This window comes from Natator depressus, chromosome 11, assembly GCF_965152275.1.
Source record: "Natator depressus isolate rNatDep1 chromosome 11, rNatDep2.hap1, whole genome shotgun sequence".
Classification (NCBI taxonomy): Eukaryota; Metazoa; Chordata; order Testudines; family Cheloniidae; genus Natator; species Natator depressus.
Window position 1 is genome coordinate 75146765 of NC_134244.1, and position 21759 is coordinate 75168523.

Genomic DNA, 21759 nt, shown 5'->3' on the forward strand with positions numbered 1-21759 from the left:
TTTGCCAAAGCTAAAGCTAGGAGAAAAATGTGTTTGAAGAACTGAGTGTCATGAGAGCAGAATAATCTTGTTAATTTTACATAAATAAATAATATGTAAATATGTAAGTAGAAAAATGTTTAATGACTTCATAATTTTTTCTGCAATATGTAATTCATACTTAGACCCTTCCCTCCCATTAGCCTTAGGCTCCTCATAATCTTAATCAGGCCCTAGGTGGCACCCCGAGAGGGGGGACAACCCATCACACCAATTCCTCACTTTCATACTTATGTCCTTGTAAAGAGATGTGCCTCTTAGATAAACTCAGCCATCCCCCTACATTAGTACAGGAATGTATTGAGATATTCAGCATCTGCAACTCCCACTCAGTTCAATGGAAATTGGGTTTGCACAGCACTTCTGAAAAAAAAATTAGGCCATTTCTATTCATATGCTTCTAAATTTACATTTAGCATCTTAAAAGGGTTCTGGTGGATTCTCCATCACTAGAAAATTTTAATCAAGATTGGATGTTTTGATAAAGGATATACTCTAGTTCAACAACAGCTACTGGACTTGAAGCAGAAATTAATTCAGGCAAGTCCTATGCCCCATGATATGAGTCAGACGAGATGATCACAGTGGTCCATCTGGCCTTAAAATCTATTACTGAAGCTCCCTCCTAACATTTCTTTGATCCCATTTATTTATAAAACCTTTTAAAATTCACTTTTATATGAAGTTGGAGTCAGAAAGAAATCATCCCCTTCCCATGGTAAAACTGAGCAAACAGCTTGGATACATTTTGGCCTTCTTGTTTCTTCCAAAACATCAAGTGTTGGCCATCGGAAGCAAAATATTATCCTTGATGACACAATGGTCTGATGTTATACAGTAATTCTTATGTTCCAAGATCTTAGGAAAACCAAAAGATGAGTTCCTTTTGCTTGGAAACTGAACACATTTTGAGATCAATGTAGTTAATATGTGGAAGATATGTTGCTTGAAAACAGTACTATACTCACCTTCTCTGCACGTTGTAGATAAATCTTCTTGGCTGAATATGGACAGGTTTGTTCAACTGAACAGTCTAAGCACCGACTGGCAGCTCCTTTGGGCTAAAGCAAATTTACAGTGATTCATTATTTATTAATTTTACTCATGTATTTTCATCCACAGAAAGACACTTATTGCAATATTAGGAAGATTTAGCCCCTGGGCCAGCACCAGCCACTGCAGAAGTCATGGAGGACATGGAAAGTCACGGACTCCATGACTTCCGTGACCTCCATGACAGACTCGCAGCCTTATTCATCATCTCCCAAGAAAAAGTGGTTTACAACCATCCAGTTGAGCCTTCAGTCCAAGGTGCTGCAGCTAGCCCTCTGTCACCAGGGAGCTAGATAAGTATATGCTAACATTACTAAATAACATGCTCATGCAGCAAGTACTGTAATTGGTAGTTAAAGTTGGAAAACTATTTTCATTTTACCCCATTTTCACGTGTTCACAATCTTCCAAGAATTCACTTTTGGGGCTGAAACCTTTGATCTCTGCCCAAAAATGATTTTTTTTGAAAAGTCTGAGCAAATCTTCTCCCTCGTTTTAAGGTATGGGATAGCAGAAAAAATTATGCAAAATATTCATTGTAAAAAATTAAATCTACACATTCCTCAAGATACAACAGAAGCGGCCAGGGACTAAAACTTTGAAGTTAAAACGAACATACACAAGCACTGTGTTTGGTTTGAGGGCAAAAAGGAAGTTAAAATTATTTCTGAATTAGCTTCACTGGCATTTGGTGCCTAAAACACTTAGGCGCTTTTGAAAATCCCAGCATAAGGCTACGTAAAACTATTTCCCCTTGTTTATTTTCCCCCCTACTGTTCCTCACACATTCTTGTCAACTGCTGGAAATGGCCCATCTTGATTATCACTACAAAAGGTTTTTGGTTTTTTTGTTCTGTTTTTTCTCTCTCTCTCTCCTGCTGGTAATAGCTCACCTTAACTGATCACTCTCATTATAGTGTGTATGATAACACCCATTGCTTCATGTTCTCTGTGTATACAGATGTAAGCAGAGTCAGGATGAGCTCTACCCTGACATCTGGTGGCGAGTCATGGTGGGTTGTGGAAAAGAACTTTAGGGCTGATCTCATTTGCATAAGCACGCCCACCCTGCCTAGATGGTCACTTTGGCTGCTGTAGGAGCCCCAGTTTCTCTGTTATTGGGGCAGGAATAAACTGTTATTATCCTAATTATGTGAACCAAGGACAGTGGAACTGTACTTGGCCTTTTGTTATGACGGAGGGACTCACCATCAACTAAGCAGCACTCGCTAGGCAAGGGTCATGGGTTCCAAAACCCAGTGAAGGGAGCGAAGCTGGGGATAGGTATTAATACTTGGTGGCATGGGCCCCCTGGTGAGGGCCTTACATGCTAATTGCACTTCCTCCTCTCTCCACTGTGGAATATCAGAGCTAATTTTGATTCCAGTAGGAGTCTGGTTACAGGCTGCTGAGCTGAATTCACTTTGGGCTAATGGTGCACCAGCACTGTGGCTCCCCTACTACAAGCTGAAATCACAAAAGAGAGAAACTTACTAAGAGCTGAAATCACTGAGTCTTGTGTTGAGTAGTGGGGGAGCCTGAAGATATATGGCGGAGCAGTTTGTGGGGCACAGAGCAGCTGGTGGAGCAGAGCATTGCAGTTTGCGGGATGGTGAGCAGAGCAGCTTGTGGAGCAGAGCAGCTGGTGGATGCCTGGAGCAGCTCATGGGGCAGCTGGCAGAGCGGAGCCCCATGGAGAGGTGGGGCAATCCGCTTTGGACTATGTAAGGTGCCCCTTAACTACCCCCGCCCCCATCTCCACCCAGGTTGGGAGGTAAAGCTCTGCAGATAAACTTTCGAACTCTGGGGCTGCCCTGACCGGGGACAGAGACTTTTGGGTCGTTGGACTTTTGGGACTTTGGGTGATTTTGGGTTGCTGGACTCAAGAACCAAAGGGAAAGGACACGCCCCAATTTGCTTGGGGTGGGTTTTTTGCTCAGGGGTTGTGTTATGAATCCTGTTGGTGGTGTTTCCCCAACATAATGCCGACATTATTTCTCTCTGTTATTAAAAGGCTTTTTGCTACACTCAGACTATGTGAGTGTGAGAGGGGAAGTATTGCCTCTTGGAGGCGCCCAGCGGGGGTGGTATATATTTGTCCCAGGTCACTGGGTGGGGGCTTGAGCCGGTTTTGCATTGTGTTATTGGAATGGAACCCCTAGATACTGAACCCAGCCCTTGTTGCTGCCAACTCTGACAGGCAGAAGGGTTACATATATACATATATCTTCCTACTGTATTTTCCACTGCATGCATCAGATGAATTGGGTTTTAGCCCATGAAAGCTTATGCTCAAATAAATTTGTTAGTTTCTAAGGGGCCACAAGTCCTCCTACTATAAATACAGGCATTTTCCCCATCCTGCTCTTGGAAAAGAAAGCAAGTGCCAGTGGCTAAGTTAATGAAATGCTGAGGTTGCACAATTACAAAAAGTCAAGATCTGGAAAATGCGAAGGGCTCCACCAGCCACAATAATTCAGCCTCATTGCTCATGTACTAATATCTATTCCTACTCGTCTGGTTAAACGTGTAACTCAACAATGGTGTTTAGATACCCACAACTATAGGTACCTTAGAAATGCCCAATGTTGATATTACCCACACCTGAGATTCACATTACAGTTTAAGTAACAATATGTATACTACAAGACACAGAATTTATAAGATAGCTAAATTAATGTTGATGATGGATCCTTAAATTACTTTACTGCTTATTATTTGTATTGTGGTAGTGCCCAAAATCTGCTAAGACACATTTCAAGCCCCAAAGAGCTTATACTTTGCAAACAAACCGAACCTATGCAAGATAGGGGAAAGGGATACACTACACAAGAAAAGTGATCTGGATGATGGCAGGCACATCTTGTTAGCTTCATATTGGGTTTAGGGTGGTTTTTTTTCCGTTGGTTGATTTTTATGTAAGTGTATTCATATTTTGTAGGCAAAGCTGCAACAGTGGTTTTTATGTTCTGCATTTCCTTTTTGGTGAATCCAAACAGACAACCAGATAGTTACATTTACATGGCCTTTTCATTTTTATAAACTGATCATGACATGAAACATGATTGTGAGGAATGAACACCTAAGCAGACAAACTCTTTTGTCCTGACTTTTTTTAAAAACAAATTCAGATTATTTAGCTGAATATTTATTCTCTTAAAAGTTATCTTACAATTAATAGATGTTTTAAATCAACATTAGAAAGTCAATAGTTTTTCCATTAAAAAAAAATCAAAGGTCCGAAACTGTGAATCTGAATATTCTACAAACTGTGGTAGTAAAATTTATGCATATGAGTAATTTTTGGGGGGAGGGATAGCTCAGTGGTTTGAGCATTGGCCTGCTAAACCCAGGGTTGTGAGTTCAATCCTTGAGGGGGCCGTTTAGGGATCTGGGGCAAAAACTGGGGATTGGTCCTGCTTTGAGCAGGGGGTTGGACTAGATGACCTCCTGAGGTCTCTTCCAACCCTGATATTCTATGAGTAGTCCTATTGACACAAATTAAAATCCAAATCTAAAGTAGAGAGTTAGATACTGAAAGTGGTGTGGAACAATTTTATAGCATGGAAGGTGCTAAAGAGAATGGAAGGCATAATGGGAAAGCCAGGATGAACTAGCTTGGTGAGTCTGTAGACATAATGCATACTATACTGAGATTAAATATATATTTTTTTAAACGGCATAAGCAGTTTCTGCTTGGGCTATGTCATTTTAGGCTCTCTACACTCCTGAGTTATTTCACTAGGGCTTCAGGACCTTGGCTACTGTAAGATTAGGCTTCTGTTAACACAAAAGAAGGAATTTTCTGCAATGTTTATGTCATTTTCATTATATTTCAAAATGCACATTTTTAGCAGAAAAAACACTGATAACTACAGGTATGTTTAAAATGGTCACATACTTCCTGGAAATAAAATAAAATGGAGAGTAAATGATAATTTAGACCCCAATGTAGCAAAGAAGTATGAACTTAATTTACAGCACGTGCTTAAGTGGTTTGTTGAATCGAGATGGACTTAAGCACATGCTTAAATGCTTTGCTGAAATAAGGCTAGAGACTTTGAGTATTCCTTTATATAGTAGTATTTATACAAACCTTATGCTCATTAGTAAAATGAGAAAGACTGCCAAAAGATGACACCTTTAAGCACCTGAAATAAAACAGATATTTTCATAAATAAACAAACCTGTCAGTACAAAAAAGTGTAGAAATTGTCACTTTCTTAACTGTTCATTTTGGGCCTGATCCAACACACACCGAAGTCAACAGAAAGGCTTTCACTAATTTCAATCTAACCTAGATCAGGCTTTTAGATATTCAAAGTCCTTCAACACCAATTAATTGTTGGTTTTCTGTTACACCAGTGGGGCAACTGTTTTCACTAAGATTTTTTTCTGATGACATGTCTTAGTATTGGAAATAATTTTATTACTCAGTGTGACGGGGCAAGGCCAGATGGCTATGGAAAAGTAGTGGGAGATAGATATATTAGCTCCAGGCTAAACAAATCCCTGGTACCAGGTTAAGTGAAATGGAAGCTGCTCCAGGTCAATTAAGACACCTGGGGCCAATTAAGAACTTTCCAGAAGGCAGGGAGAAGGCTAGGTTGATAGGGACACCTGAAGCCAATCAGGGACTGGCTGAAACTAGTTAAAAGCCTCCCAGTCAGTCAGGTGGGTGGGCATGTCAGGAGCTGTGGGAGGAAGTTGCGCTGTTGGAGAGGCTGAGTAGTACACACCATATCGGGCACAAGGAAGGAGGCCCTGAGGTAAGGGTGAAGTGGAGCTTGAGGAAGTGGGGGCTGCTGTGGGAGAAGTAGCCCAGGGAATTGTACATGTCATGTTTCTAAAAGGTCAGCTACCATAGGTGATACTATTAGGGTCCCTGGGCTGGAGCCCGGAGTAGATGGTGGGCCCAGGCTCCCCCCCACCACCACCACCTTTGCCCCTTGATTAATCACTGAGGCTGGGAGACAACAGAGACTGTGCAAGGAAGGATAATTTCTCCTCACCTCCCTCACTGGCTTATGATGAAAATGGCTCAGTAGACTGTGACCCTTGTCTCTAGAGAAAGAAGGGTTACGTGGAGGGTCACAGTGAGCCTCTGAGGCTAGCGAAATCCACCAGGAAACGTCGGACCCACGGAGGCAAGGACAGAGCTTTGTCACATCAGGAAATCTCTAACTGAGCAGGGTCCTAGTCAACGGAATGATGTCAGAAGAACTCAGATTTTTTTCTCTTGTCTCCAGTTTGTTACAAGAATTTACAAACAATAACTGTCTGGGCTGCCTTCAAGGAACTGGAAAAAAATATGTCTTTAGTTCTATACTAAAAAAATTCTGGGACTAAAATGGGTCTGAGAATACAAAATACAACATCTCTATGTTTATACTTTTAAGTCAAGGATCACAATTTCTTTATGACCTCTAGTCCAGGATAAGTGCTGCATAATATTTACTGGCCCTGAAGGTGTTTGCATTGGTCCCACTGGATGTTCTGAGAGGTGAGGAGCTATCAAACAGTAAAAATCACATCATTCTGATTCTCATCTTCTTTTCCTCCCTCACCCACTTCAACTCTGGCACGATTTTTAGAAACTGATATTTCACAGGCTGTTCAAGATTATGGACCAGTGAAGACAAATGACTTCAACAGGAGCTGCACAACAGTAACTGAGACTATCTGAAGAGTTAGAAGATGTAATCCAACCTGGCTAATTCTAGTGGTTTTAGAGATAATGTTACAGAAATTAAGTATTTTACAAAAATAAAAGGGGGATAATAAAAATAAGATATTATGGTCTGATATCTCAATCTCTCAGGATAGAAAAATAATGTATGTCATTGAGAAATGGAAATGCTTGGCTTTCCACAAGCTGACCTTCCAAGGAATATTTCTAGCCTTGAAAATTAGTAAAATTATCACACCTTGAAAATGTCTCTGTGGCATTCAACAAAGCACTTAAGCAGGTCCTTAAGTCCCATTTAAGCATATGTTTGTGTTCTTTGCTGAACTGGGGCCCTTATGCACTGGTTCACAAGTAGACACAGCGAGTCCCAGACTCAGGGCCATTGTCATTCCAATTCCTCCATTTTTGAGGATTCCATCCTTTTCTGATAAATACAAGTTTTACATCCAACTTGCAACTAAATTTGCCAGTGAAGCTATAATAGTTTAGTTAGCTAATTTGGCTAGGTTGGTGATTTTGGACAGACTGGAGATGCAATTTAAAAAAGAAATTAGACCGTGCTTGGAATACTAAGTTTCAGGAGAGAAAGAATGACCTGTGGCTAAGGTACTAGTGTTGGACTCCGGAGGTTTGGGCTGAGCTCCCAGCTCTGTCACAGACTCACTGTGTGGCCCTGGAAAAGTCACAGACTTTGCCTCAGTTCTCAGTCTATAAAATGGATATAAAACCCCCTACCTCACAAGGGAGTTGTACGGATAAATTCATTAATATTTGCAGTGCATTCAGATACTACAGTGATGGAGACATGCATGTCCCTAGATAGATACTTTCCCCCACAGTCTGATTACCGCCTTTGGTTTATTCTTCCTGCCAGGACGTAATAACAACTACGAGCATTTTCCTTTAACTAATGTGAACGCCAATATTTAAATCAATGTAATTTAATCGATCGTTTTTTGTATCACTGCAGGAGATCTACATTTAGAAGAAGGTTCAGGCTTCTTGTTCTCTAGGAGGGTGACGGTCAATTACACTCAGCGGGGAAAAGAGCTAGCTGGGGCTAGGTTTACACGACAAAGTTTTGCCGGCACAGCTATGTCGGCAAACCTCCAATGTAGATGCAGTGATACTGACAGCGGAGTTCTTCTGACGACATAAGTAATGTTGTTTGGAGGAGTGGTGCTACTGTGCCGACAGGAAAAACTCCTTCTCTCATCATAAGCTGCATCTACACTGTAACTATACTGGCAAAACCTCTGTAGCATAGACACGGCCTTAGTCTCTCGGAAGGGGAAAGTTACATAAAACGTGTGTAACTATAACACACCGTATTTGTGTTTGCACATGTTTATTCTTAGAACAAATATGATAAAAAAATGCTGTAAACCTTTTATCACCCATCCAAAAATGAATGAGGTCGATGTCATGGCAGGATTTGGCTAACAAAGAAAATGTACTTTCTGCTTCATTCCTCCAATTTCCTCTCACAAACGAGTGGGCAAAATGCCAGAATCCAACCTATGCTTACAAGAAATAAACAGTAATTAATGAAGTGAATAGATACAAGTAATTTATAGTTTAAAATAATTAATAATCCCAAATCTTAAAGGAGGAGGGGCTTGACAGCTAAGAAGTTGCTAGATTGACAGGCTCACTGAGGTCTTATAATAAGGATCAGGTACAGCAAGAGAAGCAGCAGTGCATGCTTACCTCACCCTATGCCCTACAAGTGTTTCTGACTCTTGACCTGAAAGGACAAACTTTAGGGACTCAAGTGTCCATGGCTTTCAATCCCTGGATTCCTTATGAGACTATCAAAGTTACCAATTAGTGCTAACCATGGTTGTCTTCTATATTGTGGACCCCTGTCTACTAGAAACTTGAATGAAGACACCAAATTCATTTCAGCTAGAAAAACATCACCTTGGTGCATACTCCAAAAACATGTTTGAAATTTGTATATTGCATATTCTTAACATACAGAAAACACAATTAAAGACCACTGATCCTGTAAATGATGCAGATTTCAACCACTTATATATATATATATATATATATATATATATATATATATATATATATATATATCTCAGATAAAATTAAAAATAATATTATTTTCAATTTTTTCTTAGTGAAAAGGTTGTGGTAAAATGGAACATTTAGCAAAATACATTACATTGTGTCAACAGTATTTCCATCTGAAATGTTGCACACATTTCACGAACTTCTTCATTATACTTCTGTGACAAAAGTGGGCTGTGTTTATCAAATGAACTCCATTTTGTACTATGCACTGAAGAGATATCTAAACTTTCCCAAGGCAAGTAGGTAAGTATAGTGGTCAGTTCGTTTCCTGTATAGGGTGGTGTTTATGTGGCCATCGCTTATTAGCACTATAATGTCTAGGAAGTGGATCTCTTGTGTGGACTGGTCCAGGCTGAGGTTGATGGTGGGATGGAAATTGTTGAAATCATGGTAGAATTCCTCAAGGGCCAGGATGGTGTTTTCTGGAAGATCACCATCCTGGCCACTATGGATGTAGAAGCCATTTACACACAAAGATGGATGACAAGCCGTCAGGAACAGTATCCCCGATAATGTCACGGCAAACCTGGTGGCTGAACTTTGTGACTTTGTCCTCACCCATAACTACTTCACATTTGGGGACAATATATACCTTCAAATCAGCGGCGCTGCTATGGGTACCCTCATGGCCCCACAGTATGCCAACATTTTTATGGCTGACTTAGAACCACGCTTCCTCAGCTCTCATCCCCTAACGCCTGTACTCTACTTACCCTAGGTTGATGACATCTTCATCATCTGGACCCATGGAAAAGAAGCCCCTGAGGAATTCCACCATGATTTCAACAATTTCCATCCCACCATCAACCTCAGCCTGGACCAGTCCACACAAGAGATCCACTTCCTGGACACTACGGTGCTAATAAGCGATGGTCACAAAACTACCACCCTATACCGGAAACCTAATGACCGTTATACTTACCTACATGCCTCCAGCTTTCATCCAGACCACATCACAAGATTCATTGTCTACAGCCAAGCTCTAAGATACAACCGCGTTTGCTCCAACCCCTCAGACAGAGACAAACACCTACAAGATCTCTATCAAGCATTCTTAAAACTATAATATCCACCTGTGGAAGTGAAGAAACAGACTGACAGAGCCAGAAGAGTACCCAGAAGTCACCTACTACAGGACAGGTCTAACAAAGAAAGTAACAGAACGCCACTAGCCATCACCTTCAGCCCCCAACTAAAACCTCTCCAACGCATCATCAAGGATCTACAACCTATCCTGAAGGACGATCCCTCACTCTCACAGACCTTGGGAGACAGGCCAGTCCTCGCTTACAGACAGCCTCCCATCCTGAAGCAAATAATCACCAGCAACCACACACCAAAAACACTAACCCAGGAACCTATCCTTTCAACAAAGCCCGTTGCCAACTCTGTCCACATATCTATTCAAGGGACACCATCATAGGACCTAATCACATCAGCCACACGATCAGAGGCTCGTTCACCTGCACATCTACCAATGTGGTATATGCCATCGTGTGCCAACAATGCCCCTCTGCCATGTACATTGGCTAAACCGGACAATCTCTACGCAAAAGAATAAATGGACACAAACCAGACATCAAGAATTATAACATTCAAAAACCAGTCAGAGAACACTTCAACCTCCCTGGTCCCTCAATTTCAGACCTAAAAGTCACAATTCTCCAACAAAAAAACTTCAAAAAAAGACTCCAACGAGAAACTGCAGAATTGGAATTAATTTGCAAACTGGACAGCATTAAATTAGGCCTGAATAAAGACTGGGAGTGGATGGGTCATTACACAAAGTAAAAACTATTTCCCCATGCTAATTCCCCCCCCACACACACAGTTACTCACACCTTCTTGTCAACTGTTTGAAATGGGCCATCCTGATTATCACTACAAAAGGTTTTTTTTCTCCTGCTGATAATAGCCCACCTTAATTAATTGGTCTCATTGCAATTGGTATGGCAACACCCATTGTTTCATGTTCTCTGGTATGGCAACACCTATTGTTTCATATATATCTTCCTACTGTATTTTCCACTGCATGCATCTGATGAAGTGGGTTTTAGCCCATGAAAGCTTATGCCCAAATAAATTTGTTAGTCTCTAGGTGCCACAAGTACTCCTTGATTTTTTTGCTGATACAGACTAACACAGCTACCCCTCTCAAACCTTTGCTAAAACCTGTGTTCCTTGCTTTCCTTCGTCCCCACAGGGCTTAAACTAGAAGCCCAGAGCATCCACAGCCTTAGTGGAGCTCCGCAGGAGCATGAGTAAGCAACTGTGAGGCTCAGGAGGTCTCAGACACAGATTTCAAGGTCTAGGGCAGGAATGTCCTATGTCCCAAGGAAAGGCACAAAAAGGTCTAAGTCTTGGAGAGTGTCCTAAGGACCCAGACCCAGAAATGGTGATGAGATGCTATCCAGACCCAACTGGCTTGGAAGCACATGAGAACCAGTATACATATTCACTCAGACTGGTGTCCATATAAAGGGGTATTGGGCCAGATGGTAACAACTTATACTTCCTATAAACGCCAAAAACAGAGTTCCAGGAAGCAAAACAAAAATCACAGTCCCTCCCAATCTACTTAAGTATAAACAAATAATTTGGCATCTTCCTTGTGAATGATCCAATCCAGATTTGTTTGGCTAAGTGTCACAGCAGAATTTGCTGAATATCTAAAATCCTTTTCACTAAAAAAAGGAAGCTAATTTCTTGAGTGTTAGTAATGTAAAAAGGTCATAGGAAAATTCTGCTTTTCTAAACACCTGATTCCTGTCAGTTTATTAAAAATGCTTACGCTGGGGACACAATTTGTGACTTTAATTTTGCTCGAGGTAAAGCGTGCAAAAGTAGATAGTGTCATTTAACCACTGTACTTGGAAACTGAAGTATTCCTCCTAAAACGGAATAGTGAACAAAGACAATGTTTGTCTGCTTGGAATTTGTAAGCTACATTAGTTTCTGACATACTAAACCATAACTGAAATGGTAGGGGAAAAACATTATTGACATTTAAATAAAATTTAATTTCAGTGCTTGAATTTTTAAATTTTCACTAACTTTAAACAGTGATGATCTAACAGTAAATTTCTTCTGACTGATATCAACTTTAGAAATAAAAATCCAACATTTTACTGAGAAATTAAAAAAATTCATTGGTAAGGCCCACACAAAATAATGCTCTCAGCACCTTTTTGTAGCTCTGATTAGAAGTTACCACAAACTATTTCCAGATATCGCACGTTCCTGCTGATTCAATAGATGCTGTTGGTATACAAACAAGGATATACATGAGAAGGAGCTAGATTCATATGGGGGTAGAGTGTGGGAGAAGAGAATCAAATCTGCCAAATAAGATGGGACAAAATATGAGAGATTCTCCCTCGCCCACACACAGATACTTTTAAAAATGGATTACACAGTCAGCAGAAAGTTCGAAACAAAAAATTTGTTTAGGGATGCTTCTCGTTACAAGGGTCATGGAAGTGAAGTCAGCAGTTCTCCAGTGATTTACCCCCGAGTTTTGGCAACAAGAGGATTAAGCAATTTGTTTTCTAAAGCATTTAAAAAGGAATATTTCTAGTTGTTTTATGTTCACAGTAGATGATTAATAAAGAATATAAAAAAATACACAAGACTTAAAAATAGTAAAATAAAAAAGTCTGTCTCAAATCCTATTTAACTAATTAAATTTTGTAACTAAGAAGGAAAAGGAACAATAGTATTCAGCACTTAATTAGTTGCTTCTAGCACACTTGAGAAGATGCTGAATAGCATATATGCTAAGTGTTATTTACGCTAAGTACCATTGTGTTCTGCACGGGCTGAAATTGTGGAAAAGCAGCATCACTTGCCCCATAACCTCAGCTGTGCAGAACACAACATCATCCACAGCCTCAGGAACAACTCTGACATCATAATCAAAAAGGCTGACAAAGGAGGTGCTGTCGTCATCATGAATAGGTCGGAATATGAACAAGAGGCTGCTCGGCAGCTCTCCAACACCACATTCTACAAGCCATTACCCTCTGATCCCACTGAGGGTTACAAAAAGAAACTACACCATCTGCTCAAGAAACTCCCTGAAAAAGCACAAGAACAAATCCGCACAGACACACTCCCCTGGAACCCCGACCAGGGGTATTCTGTCTGCTACCCAAGATCCATAAACCTGGAAATCCTGAACGCCCCATCGTCTCAGGCATTGGCACCCTGACAGCAGGATTGTCTGGCTATGTAGACTCCCTCCTCAGGCCCTACGCTACCAGCACTCCCAGCTATCTTCGAGACACCGCTGACTTCCTGAGGAAACTACAATCCATCGGTGATCTTCCTGAAAACACCATCCTGGCCACTATGGATGTAGAAGCCCTCTGCACCAACATTCCACACAAAGATGGACTACAGGCCATCAGGAACAGTATCTCCGATAATGTCACGGCAAACCTCGTGGCTGAACTTTGTGACTTTGTCTTCACCCATAACTATTTCACATTTGGGGACAATGTATACCTTCAAATCAGCGGCACTGCTATGGGTACCCGCATGGCCCCACAGTATGCCAACATTTTTGTGGCTGATTTAGAACAATGCTTCCTCAGCTCTTGTCCCCTAAAGCCCCTACTCTACTTGCGCTATATTGATGACACCTTTATCATCTGGACCCATGGAAAAGAAGCCCCTGAGGAATTCCACCATGATTACAACAATTTCCATCCCACCATCAACCTCAGCCTGGACCAGTCCACACAAGAGATCCACTTCCTGGACACTACGGTGCTAATAAGCGATGGTCACATAAACACCACCCTATACCGGAAACCTACTGACCGCTATGCCTACCTACTTGCCTCCAGCTTTCATCCAAACCACAGCACACGATCCATTGTCTACAGCCAAGCTCTACGATACAACCGCATTTGCTCCAACCCCTCAGACAGAGACAAACACCTACAAGAGCTCTATCAAGCATTCTTAAAACTATAATATCCACCTGTGGAAGTGAAGAAACAGATTGATAGAGCCAGAAGAGTACCCAAAGTCACCTACTACAGGACAGGCCCAACAAAGAAAACAACAGAACGCCACTAGCCGTCACCTTCAGCCCCCAACTAAAACCTCTCCAACGCATCATCAAGGATCTACAACCTATCCTGAAGGACGACCCATCACTCTCACAGATCTTGGGAGACAGGCCAGTCCTTGCTTACAGACAGCTCCCCATCCTGAAGCAAATACTCACCAGCAACCACACACCAAAAACACTAACCCAGGAACCTATCCTTTCAACAAAGCCCGTTGCCAACTCTGTCCACATATCTATTCAGGGGACACCATCACAGGGCCTAATCACATCAGCCACACTATCAGAGGCTCGTTCACCTGCACATCCACCAATGTGATATATGCCATCATGTGCCAGCAATGCCCCTCTGCCATGTACATTGGCCAAACTGGACAGTCTCTATGTACAAGAATAAATGGACACAAATCAGACATCAAGAATTATAACATTCAAAAACCAGTCGGAGAACACTTCAATCTCTCTGGTCACACGATTACAGACCTAAAAGTGGCAATTCTTCAGCAAAAAAACTTCAAAAACAGACTCCAACGAGAGACTGCTGAATTGGAGTTAATTTGCAAACTGGATACAACTAACTTAGGCTTGAATAAAGACTGGGAGTGGATGTATCATTACACAAAGTAAAACTATTTCCCCGTGTTTATTTCCCCCCTGCCCCCTGTTCCTCACACGTTCTTGTCAACTACTGGAAATGGCCCACCTTGAGTATCACTACAAAAGGTTCCCCCTCCCCGCCCGTCTCCCCCCACCCCTGCTCTCCTGCTGGTAATAGCTCACCTTACCTGATCACTCTCATTACAGTGTGTATGGTAACACCCATTGTTTCATGTTCTCTGTGTGTATAAAATCTCCCCACTGTATTTTCCACTGCATGCATCCGATGAAGTGAGCTGTAGCTCACGATAGCTTATGCTCAAATAAATTGGTTAGTCTCTAAGGTGCCACAAGTCCTCCTTTTCTTTTTGCGGATACAGACTAACACGGCTGCTACTCTGAAACCAACCATTTACTACCAAGGCACTGATTAATAGGAATAACTAAGCTCAGATAATCCCATGACACACACACTTACGGGCTCCAGATGCTGTATGTGGCAGATGTCTCCAATGGCTCCAGCATCTAGTAGCTCCTATATAAACAGACAGCGAGGAAACATAACTCCGTTTGCTCTGCCTACTCAGGGACACAAAGCCTCTTTCTGATACCACAAATAGACATGGCAACTCTTGCAAATTTATCGCGAGTCACAATTTCTGAGTCAAATTAAGTCTCACGATCTAGCGATAGAACTCTCAAATGTCAGGGGTTTTTTGAGCTGCAGCACTTTCTGAAAATGGGTTTCTGGTCAAACAGGAGTTTCCTCCCACAAACAAAGGAATGTAGTTTCTCCAGTAGACAGTTACTTCCAAAGTACTTTGAAAGACATTGAGAATTTCATTTACATATCAGATAAACCAAGCTATCAAGCTGGGGGGAAGGGGGAGAGACACCATGGCTACACCCCAGCAGGGAAGAGAAACTTCATCTGAGGTATAAAGAAGGGGGAGAGCCAAACCTCAAATAAGCAATTGAATCAACTGGGAAAAAAAGAACGTTCTCACCTTGTGCGGTAAAGATGGTTCTTCGAGATGTGCCCCCCTGCGGGTGTTCTACTGTAGGAGTACGTGCGCCCCCCCTGCACTGCTGATCAGAGAACTTCAGTAGCTGTGTCTGTTGGGCTCGCAGAGTCATGGCGAGAACTCCGAAGCAGAGGGGAGGAGGGTGGGTAGTGGAGCACCCGCAGGGACACACATCTCGAAGAATCATCGTTACTGCACAAGGTAACTTCTTCAAGTAGTGTCCCTATGGGTGTTCCACTGTAGGTGACTCCCAAGCAGTACCCCCCTTGGAGGGCTGGGACTTCGGAGTTGGGTTAGTCACAGATGGAAGTACTGTGGAGCCAAAGATGGCATCAGAGGCAGAGTCCCCGATGATTGCATAATGTTCTGCGAAGGTGTGGACCGATGCATCCATCAACCCTTAACGAGGGGGCAGGTCTACTCAGGGAGACCAGGGGTTTAAAAAGCCTGCTCCTAAGCGACCAGAGCAGATAGCAAAAAGAAGCAGCTAACAGGGGAGTTTTGCGAAGGAGTTCTCCAGGTGAAGGAGGAGCAATTACGTGAGCCTTAGGGTGAGTTTATTGTCTGTAGTGTGTGTGTTTGTGTTTGTGGTGTGCTTGCTGCTTGACTGAAGTATATAGTGTGGTTGGTTTGTCTGGAGGACCATGAGCTGAGTCTAGCAAGGCTGAGAGCTTCTTAACCAGGCTTTCATCCCTAAGCCCCTTAGCACCCATCAACCCTTAACCAGGGAATGGGGCTACTGGCGGAGACCAGGGGTTTAAAAAGCCAGCTCCTAAGCGACCAGAGGAGCTAGCAAACACGAGCAGCCACCAGGGGAGTTTTGCGAGGGAGTGTAGAGGGGGAGTGTGTGGTGGAGGCTAGATACACTTAACATTCTTTAAGGCAATAAAAAACCCCTGATAAAAACAAAACAACAACAACAGAGGAAAGAGCTGCAGGAGTAAAAAGAGAATGCAGGCAGAAGACCAGCAACAGAGTGGGGCTACCCAGTTTATTGCACTCAATGCAGCATGTATGATTATCCTCCCTATGGTATGCATACATTCAGTGCAAGGAGCTCGTGACCCTAAGAGACAGTGTACGAGCCTTGGAGACCAGGGTGGCTGAACTGCAGGAGCTAAAGGAGACAGAGAGGTACACAAATGAGGCTTTCCAGGATACAGCAGAACGATCCCACCCCCAGTCTGACAGCCTCTGTGCTGTTGAGGAGGATGAAAGTCTCAAGGGAAGGAGAATACCAAACTGGAGCAGAGGGGAAAGATCCCATAGTTGGGACTCTCCTTCCAGATGATGTCATGGTATCCTCTTGCACTGAGGATACCTCTCCAGGGGAGAAAACTCCAGTTATTAGGAAGAGACAGGTAATAGTAATAGGGAATTTGATCATTAGAAACATAGATAGCTGGGTTTGAAATGACTGGGAGAACTGCATGGTGACTTGCCTTCCAAGTGGGAAGGTTGCAGATCTCTCAAGACATGGGGAGAAGCCTGTGGTCCTGGTACATGGAGGTATCAATGACAAAGGGAAGGACAGGAGAAAGGTCCTGGAGGCCAAATTTAGGCTCATGGTATAACTCATTTGCCTCTCTCCAGTGTCACTATTCTGTAGTATCAAATGTATTTATAGCTAAATATCAATTTAAGTCAAAATTAACAGCATCTCTTTTAACTTGTCAAGATCGTTGTGACTCCGGAAGCCTCTCACTGCCAGCCAGCAGAAGACGCAACATATCGTAACTCACACGAGGCCTGACACACTCATTGCCCCACCTCACTATAGTCATAATCTGTATCTAAAAGGTGTCTTGTAAGGTATCCTATATAAACTGGTGACATGCTGGTCATTCATATGATTGTGGGGTGTATGAAGAATTATAAATATGTGCCGGAAATACATTCTCAGAATGTGTTTGGCAGGCAGTGCTTAAGTCATCCTGTTCTGGACAAAGAAACGTGGTTCCTCTTGCTTGGATGTTTCTCCAATGTAAACTGAACAAGAGAGACAATTAAATTACTTTTACATGCAAGACAGGCAAAGCCATTAGGCAAACCAGTGTGGGGGGTGGCCACTTAATTCTCTCAGTGCGGGATGGACGCTGCAGCTCCAGGAAACCTTCCCGCCTCCTGAAGCAATATCATTGAACTTTGGAAAATATAAGCAAGGACAAAGAGCCATCTTGGGTATCCATTACTGAGCAGATGCAAAATGTCAGAGCTCCTGTACATCTCAGAAAAGTGGAACCTTTTAACAAAGAGGGTTGGAAGTCTCTGAAAACTGAACATAAGTGAGAAACTTGATTAGACCAAGACTGTAGCTTGCTGAAGTTAAATTTAATCACTAGAAAGCATATTTTGGTTGTAACTTTTCATCTCTTTCCCTCTTACTAGACCTCACTTAAATCCTATGGTCTTTGCTAACCAACTTATTTTTAGTTTTACTACAAACCAGCTCAATGCTATACATTTCAAACGAGTGTGGGCTTTCAACTAAACTAGCAGGTTGGTGTTTGTTCTGTGTCTTTGGAGGCAGTGAACTTACTATCTTCTGTGAGGGTCCACTGAGAAGGACTGGATACTGCAGGGGAGCCAGTCTGGGAGGAATTCGGGGCTGGAGGGGCTGTTGGGGTCACCCTTCCAGGCTGGTGGAAGCCAGGGTGAGACCATTGTGCTGTGAGCATGATATTAGTATCAGGGCTCTGAGCCAAGGCCACACCACAGAACCAAGGGTGCAAGGCAGGTGGTGCCAGAACTCCTTACTGGCCCGGGTTGAAACCCAAAGCATCACACTGAGATCTTACACAAAAGTGTACCATTATGGATTTTTTTTGGAAATAAAGACTTGGTATCTTTCCTCAAAGTGGGAATTAACTATTCCAACTCCATACCCCCTTTACCCTTCCAGATAATATGATACTTTTGTAATCCTATATTTTAACTGCCATGCATTTCTAGACAACGTGTGCCCATTTGATAATCTTTCATAATACACATTTCCACAGCTCAAATCTGTCATTAAATTGGATTGTCAACTAAAGCTTTACAAATACAGGTTTCATCTAATTACAACCACTGACAAGGCCCCCACATACTCAATTAAGTACAAAATCAAGCAACCACAAGACTCTGAAATAGTTGGCAAGGAAGGCAGGGACTCCAGAGTCACACAGGCAGTCATCTCAAAGGAACCACTCTTCATGCACTGGTTGAGACCAGGTCTCCATCCGCCGTTCTTTTTCTGGGTTAAGAAATAGTGAGAATAAACGCTCTTCCCTATGTGTTATGATGGTACTGGTCCCATGGCGCCCAAATGTAGGAGGTGATTTACTTCTTCCCGTAGAGTATGTTTATGAGAGGGGTCACTGAAGAGAGACAGGAAGGGAGAGTGGGTAGGGGGGATGGAGGTGAATGGTATTGAATAATCTGTGCTGAGTATTTCTAGAACCCATTTGTCCATGGTGATGGCCTTCCATGCTGAGTAGAAAGGGGTCAAATGGTGTCCAAAATGGGGGTCAATAATGGTTTCAGCACTGAGGAATGGGGGAGGTGTCTCAGGCCCTCGAACAAACCCTCAAAATTATTGTTTTGCAGAGGGTTGCTGGGACACTGATGATTGAGCAGGGAGTGGTCGACACCTTGGAGATCTGTCTGCGTTTTTGTGTATCATAATTGTCTCTGTTCCTGGGCGTAGGGGGCAGCTCTTGCAAGCTGGGTTGAATAGTATTTCCCCTGTTTTTTCCTCTGCAGATGTGTATATCCTGAGGGAACGAAGAGTTGCCCTAGACGCCTTCAAGGTGTGAAGGGACTTGTCGGTCATCATGGCAAACAACTTCAGACCATTAAAAGGGGGATCCTCCACAGTCGACGTACTTCCCTTGAGAAGCCGGATAAGTGAAGCAATGAAGCCTGACGCATGACTATGGCGGTAGCTTTGGAACGTGCCCCCATATCTGCCACATCTAGAGACGTCTGTAAAGCAGTTCTGACTAGGCCATGGCCCTCTGTGATCACCACTTTGAATTGTTCTTTTTTGTCCTCTGGTATATAGTCAATAAAGTCTGACATTTTGGAGTACAGTGATTCCTTGCTTAACGTTGTAGTTATGTTCCTGAAAAAATGCTACTTTAAGCAAAAAGATGTTAAGTTAATCCAATTTCCCCATAAGAATTAAAGTAAATAGAGGGCTTAGGTTCCAGGGAAAAAAATTTCACCAGACAAAAGACATTGTATACATATACAGTATAAGTTTTAAATGATTTTAAGCAAACGATGTAATACTGTACTCACCAGTGATGATTGTGAAGCTTGGCTGAGGCAGGGGCATAGCGGGGTTGGGGTGTGGGGGCTTGCCTGTTCCCTGGCTGGAATGCCAGGAGGGCAAAATGGGGCAAGCCCCTGCGCCCTGACCCCACTCCCTGGTAGGAGCGTTGGGCGGGCGGAGCGGGGCAAGCCCCCGAGCCCTGACCCCACTCCCCGACTGGAATGCCAGACAGGCGGGTGGACCAGGGAAAGCCAAACAACCTTATAACGGAACATTGCACGACTTTAAACGAGCATGTTCTCTAATAGATCAGCAACCTAATAACAAAACAATGTTAACCGGGACACATTTAAGTGAGGAGTTACTGTAATTTGTATGGTCATATTTTTCCATCAGTGCAGCATAGTTAGCAGTTGAAATTGGAAAGTGGCCGACGAACAGGCCTTGCGGTCAAAGCAGTCTAACCGTTTCCACTCTTTGTCACAGGGAGTGGATCTGCAGTGGTGTGGGGTGAGAGAACAAAAAGTCCATCCCCTTTGAGTGGACGTAATATTTTTTTATCTGCTCTTTTGTAAGTGGGTGGGATAGTTGCCAGGGTCTGCCATATATTCCTTGCTGGTTCCATAACTGCTTCATTTACAGGAAGTGCAATCTTTGATGTTTGCAGAATGTCTAGTAATTTATGTTGGGACACTGGAACCTCCTCTAGAGACTCTCTAGGGAATCGGTAGTTCTTCTGAACAGCTCTTGAAAGTATTTGAAATCATTGGCTGTTGTGGGTGATGGAGGCATCATGGCCTCATCGAAGGAAGAAGAGAAAATGTGGGTTGTTGGGGTAGTTTCTTGTTCCAGGGTTTCTTCCTGTTATTCAAAAATTTCACTGAGAGTGGTGGAGGAGATCTAGCCCTCTCTATAGAGTTCGGGAGTCTAGGGTATTGTCTCCTGTATGTCCCCCGGGGTCCCCGTAGGGCCATTATGTAGGGAATGGCATAGGTGATGGCATCCATGGGTGCCCATATTGTATCTAGGTGTCAGCCCAGTGGTGATATTTGGGCTGTACAGGTGGACCTAATACCATACTAGTTTGAATGGGAGAGGAATGGCATGATGAGTAAGTGCCCTCTTCTTCATCCTCCCTGGAAAATGGAGGGGCCAGAGGTGAGGTGGGTTGGTGTGGGTACCATGTGCACCAGAGTAACATCTGTGCTGAGGAGTGGTGAGTCTGGTGTTGACCAGATGAGTAAGTCCTTGTGGTGAAGGAATTAGTGCGGTACCGATGGTTTCGGTACCGAGACGGTCCAGACGCATTGTGCCGTTGTAGCTGTAGACATCTGTGCGGACGTCAGAGCACTCTGCGCTATGGGAGCTGAAGGTGGTGTCGTAGCCTGTGGAGAACGTGTCAGTGCCACGTTTGGACAGCTCTGTCGGTACTGTGGTGGAGGAGGTAGGCATCTCTTTGCCTCCTGACTGAGCCTGCCCGCTTGTGGTCACTGGCTTTTTTTAGTACACTACTGGAGCATAGGCACCGACTCCACGGGTGCTCTGGGGCTGGAGCACCCAAAGGGAAAAATTGGTGGGTGCTCTGCACCCAACAGCAGCTCCCCGCCCCGCCCCCCCGCCTTAGCTCACCTCTGCCTCCGCCCCGAGCGCGCCGCCACATCCTGCTTCTCCCCCCTCACTCCCAGCGCTTGCACCGCGAAACAGCTGTTTTGCATGGCAAGCCTGGGGGGGAGGGGGGAGGAGGGGGAAAGTGGCGTGCTTGGGGGAGGAGGCGGGGCCGGGGTAGGGATTTGGGGAGGGGTCCAATAGGGGCAGGGAGGGGCGGAGTTAGGGCGGGGACTTTGGGGCAGGGGTGGAGTAGGGGTGGGGCTGGGGGCGCGAGCACCCACTGGCACCGAAAAAGGTTGGCGTCTGTGTACTGGAGGACCCTGGTGCT

At 43.5% G+C, this 21759-nt stretch overlaps 1 protein-coding gene across 6 annotated transcripts in view; it reads right to left on the reverse strand.

Annotated features, from left to right (window-relative positions):
* Positions 1-21759, reverse strand: part of LOC141996231 (2,7-anhydro-N-acetylneuraminate hydratase-like) — a 69649-nt gene that overhangs the window by 7819 nt on the left and 40071 nt on the right. For 5 of the 6 annotated variants that reach the window (XM_074968182.1, XM_074968176.1, XM_074968179.1 and 2 more), the window contains 4 exons: positions 15019-15075; positions 8169-8299; positions 5189-5243; positions 1008-1100 (listed from right to left, as the gene is read on the reverse strand). In XM_074968182.1, the coding sequence (XP_074824283.1) occupies positions 1008-1100; positions 5189-5243; positions 8169-8299; positions 15019-15075 (336 nt within the window). The remainder of the gene's footprint in view (positions 1-1007; positions 1101-5188; positions 5244-8168; positions 8300-15018; positions 15076-21759) is intronic. The other variant, XM_074968181.1, reaches the window with a different exon arrangement.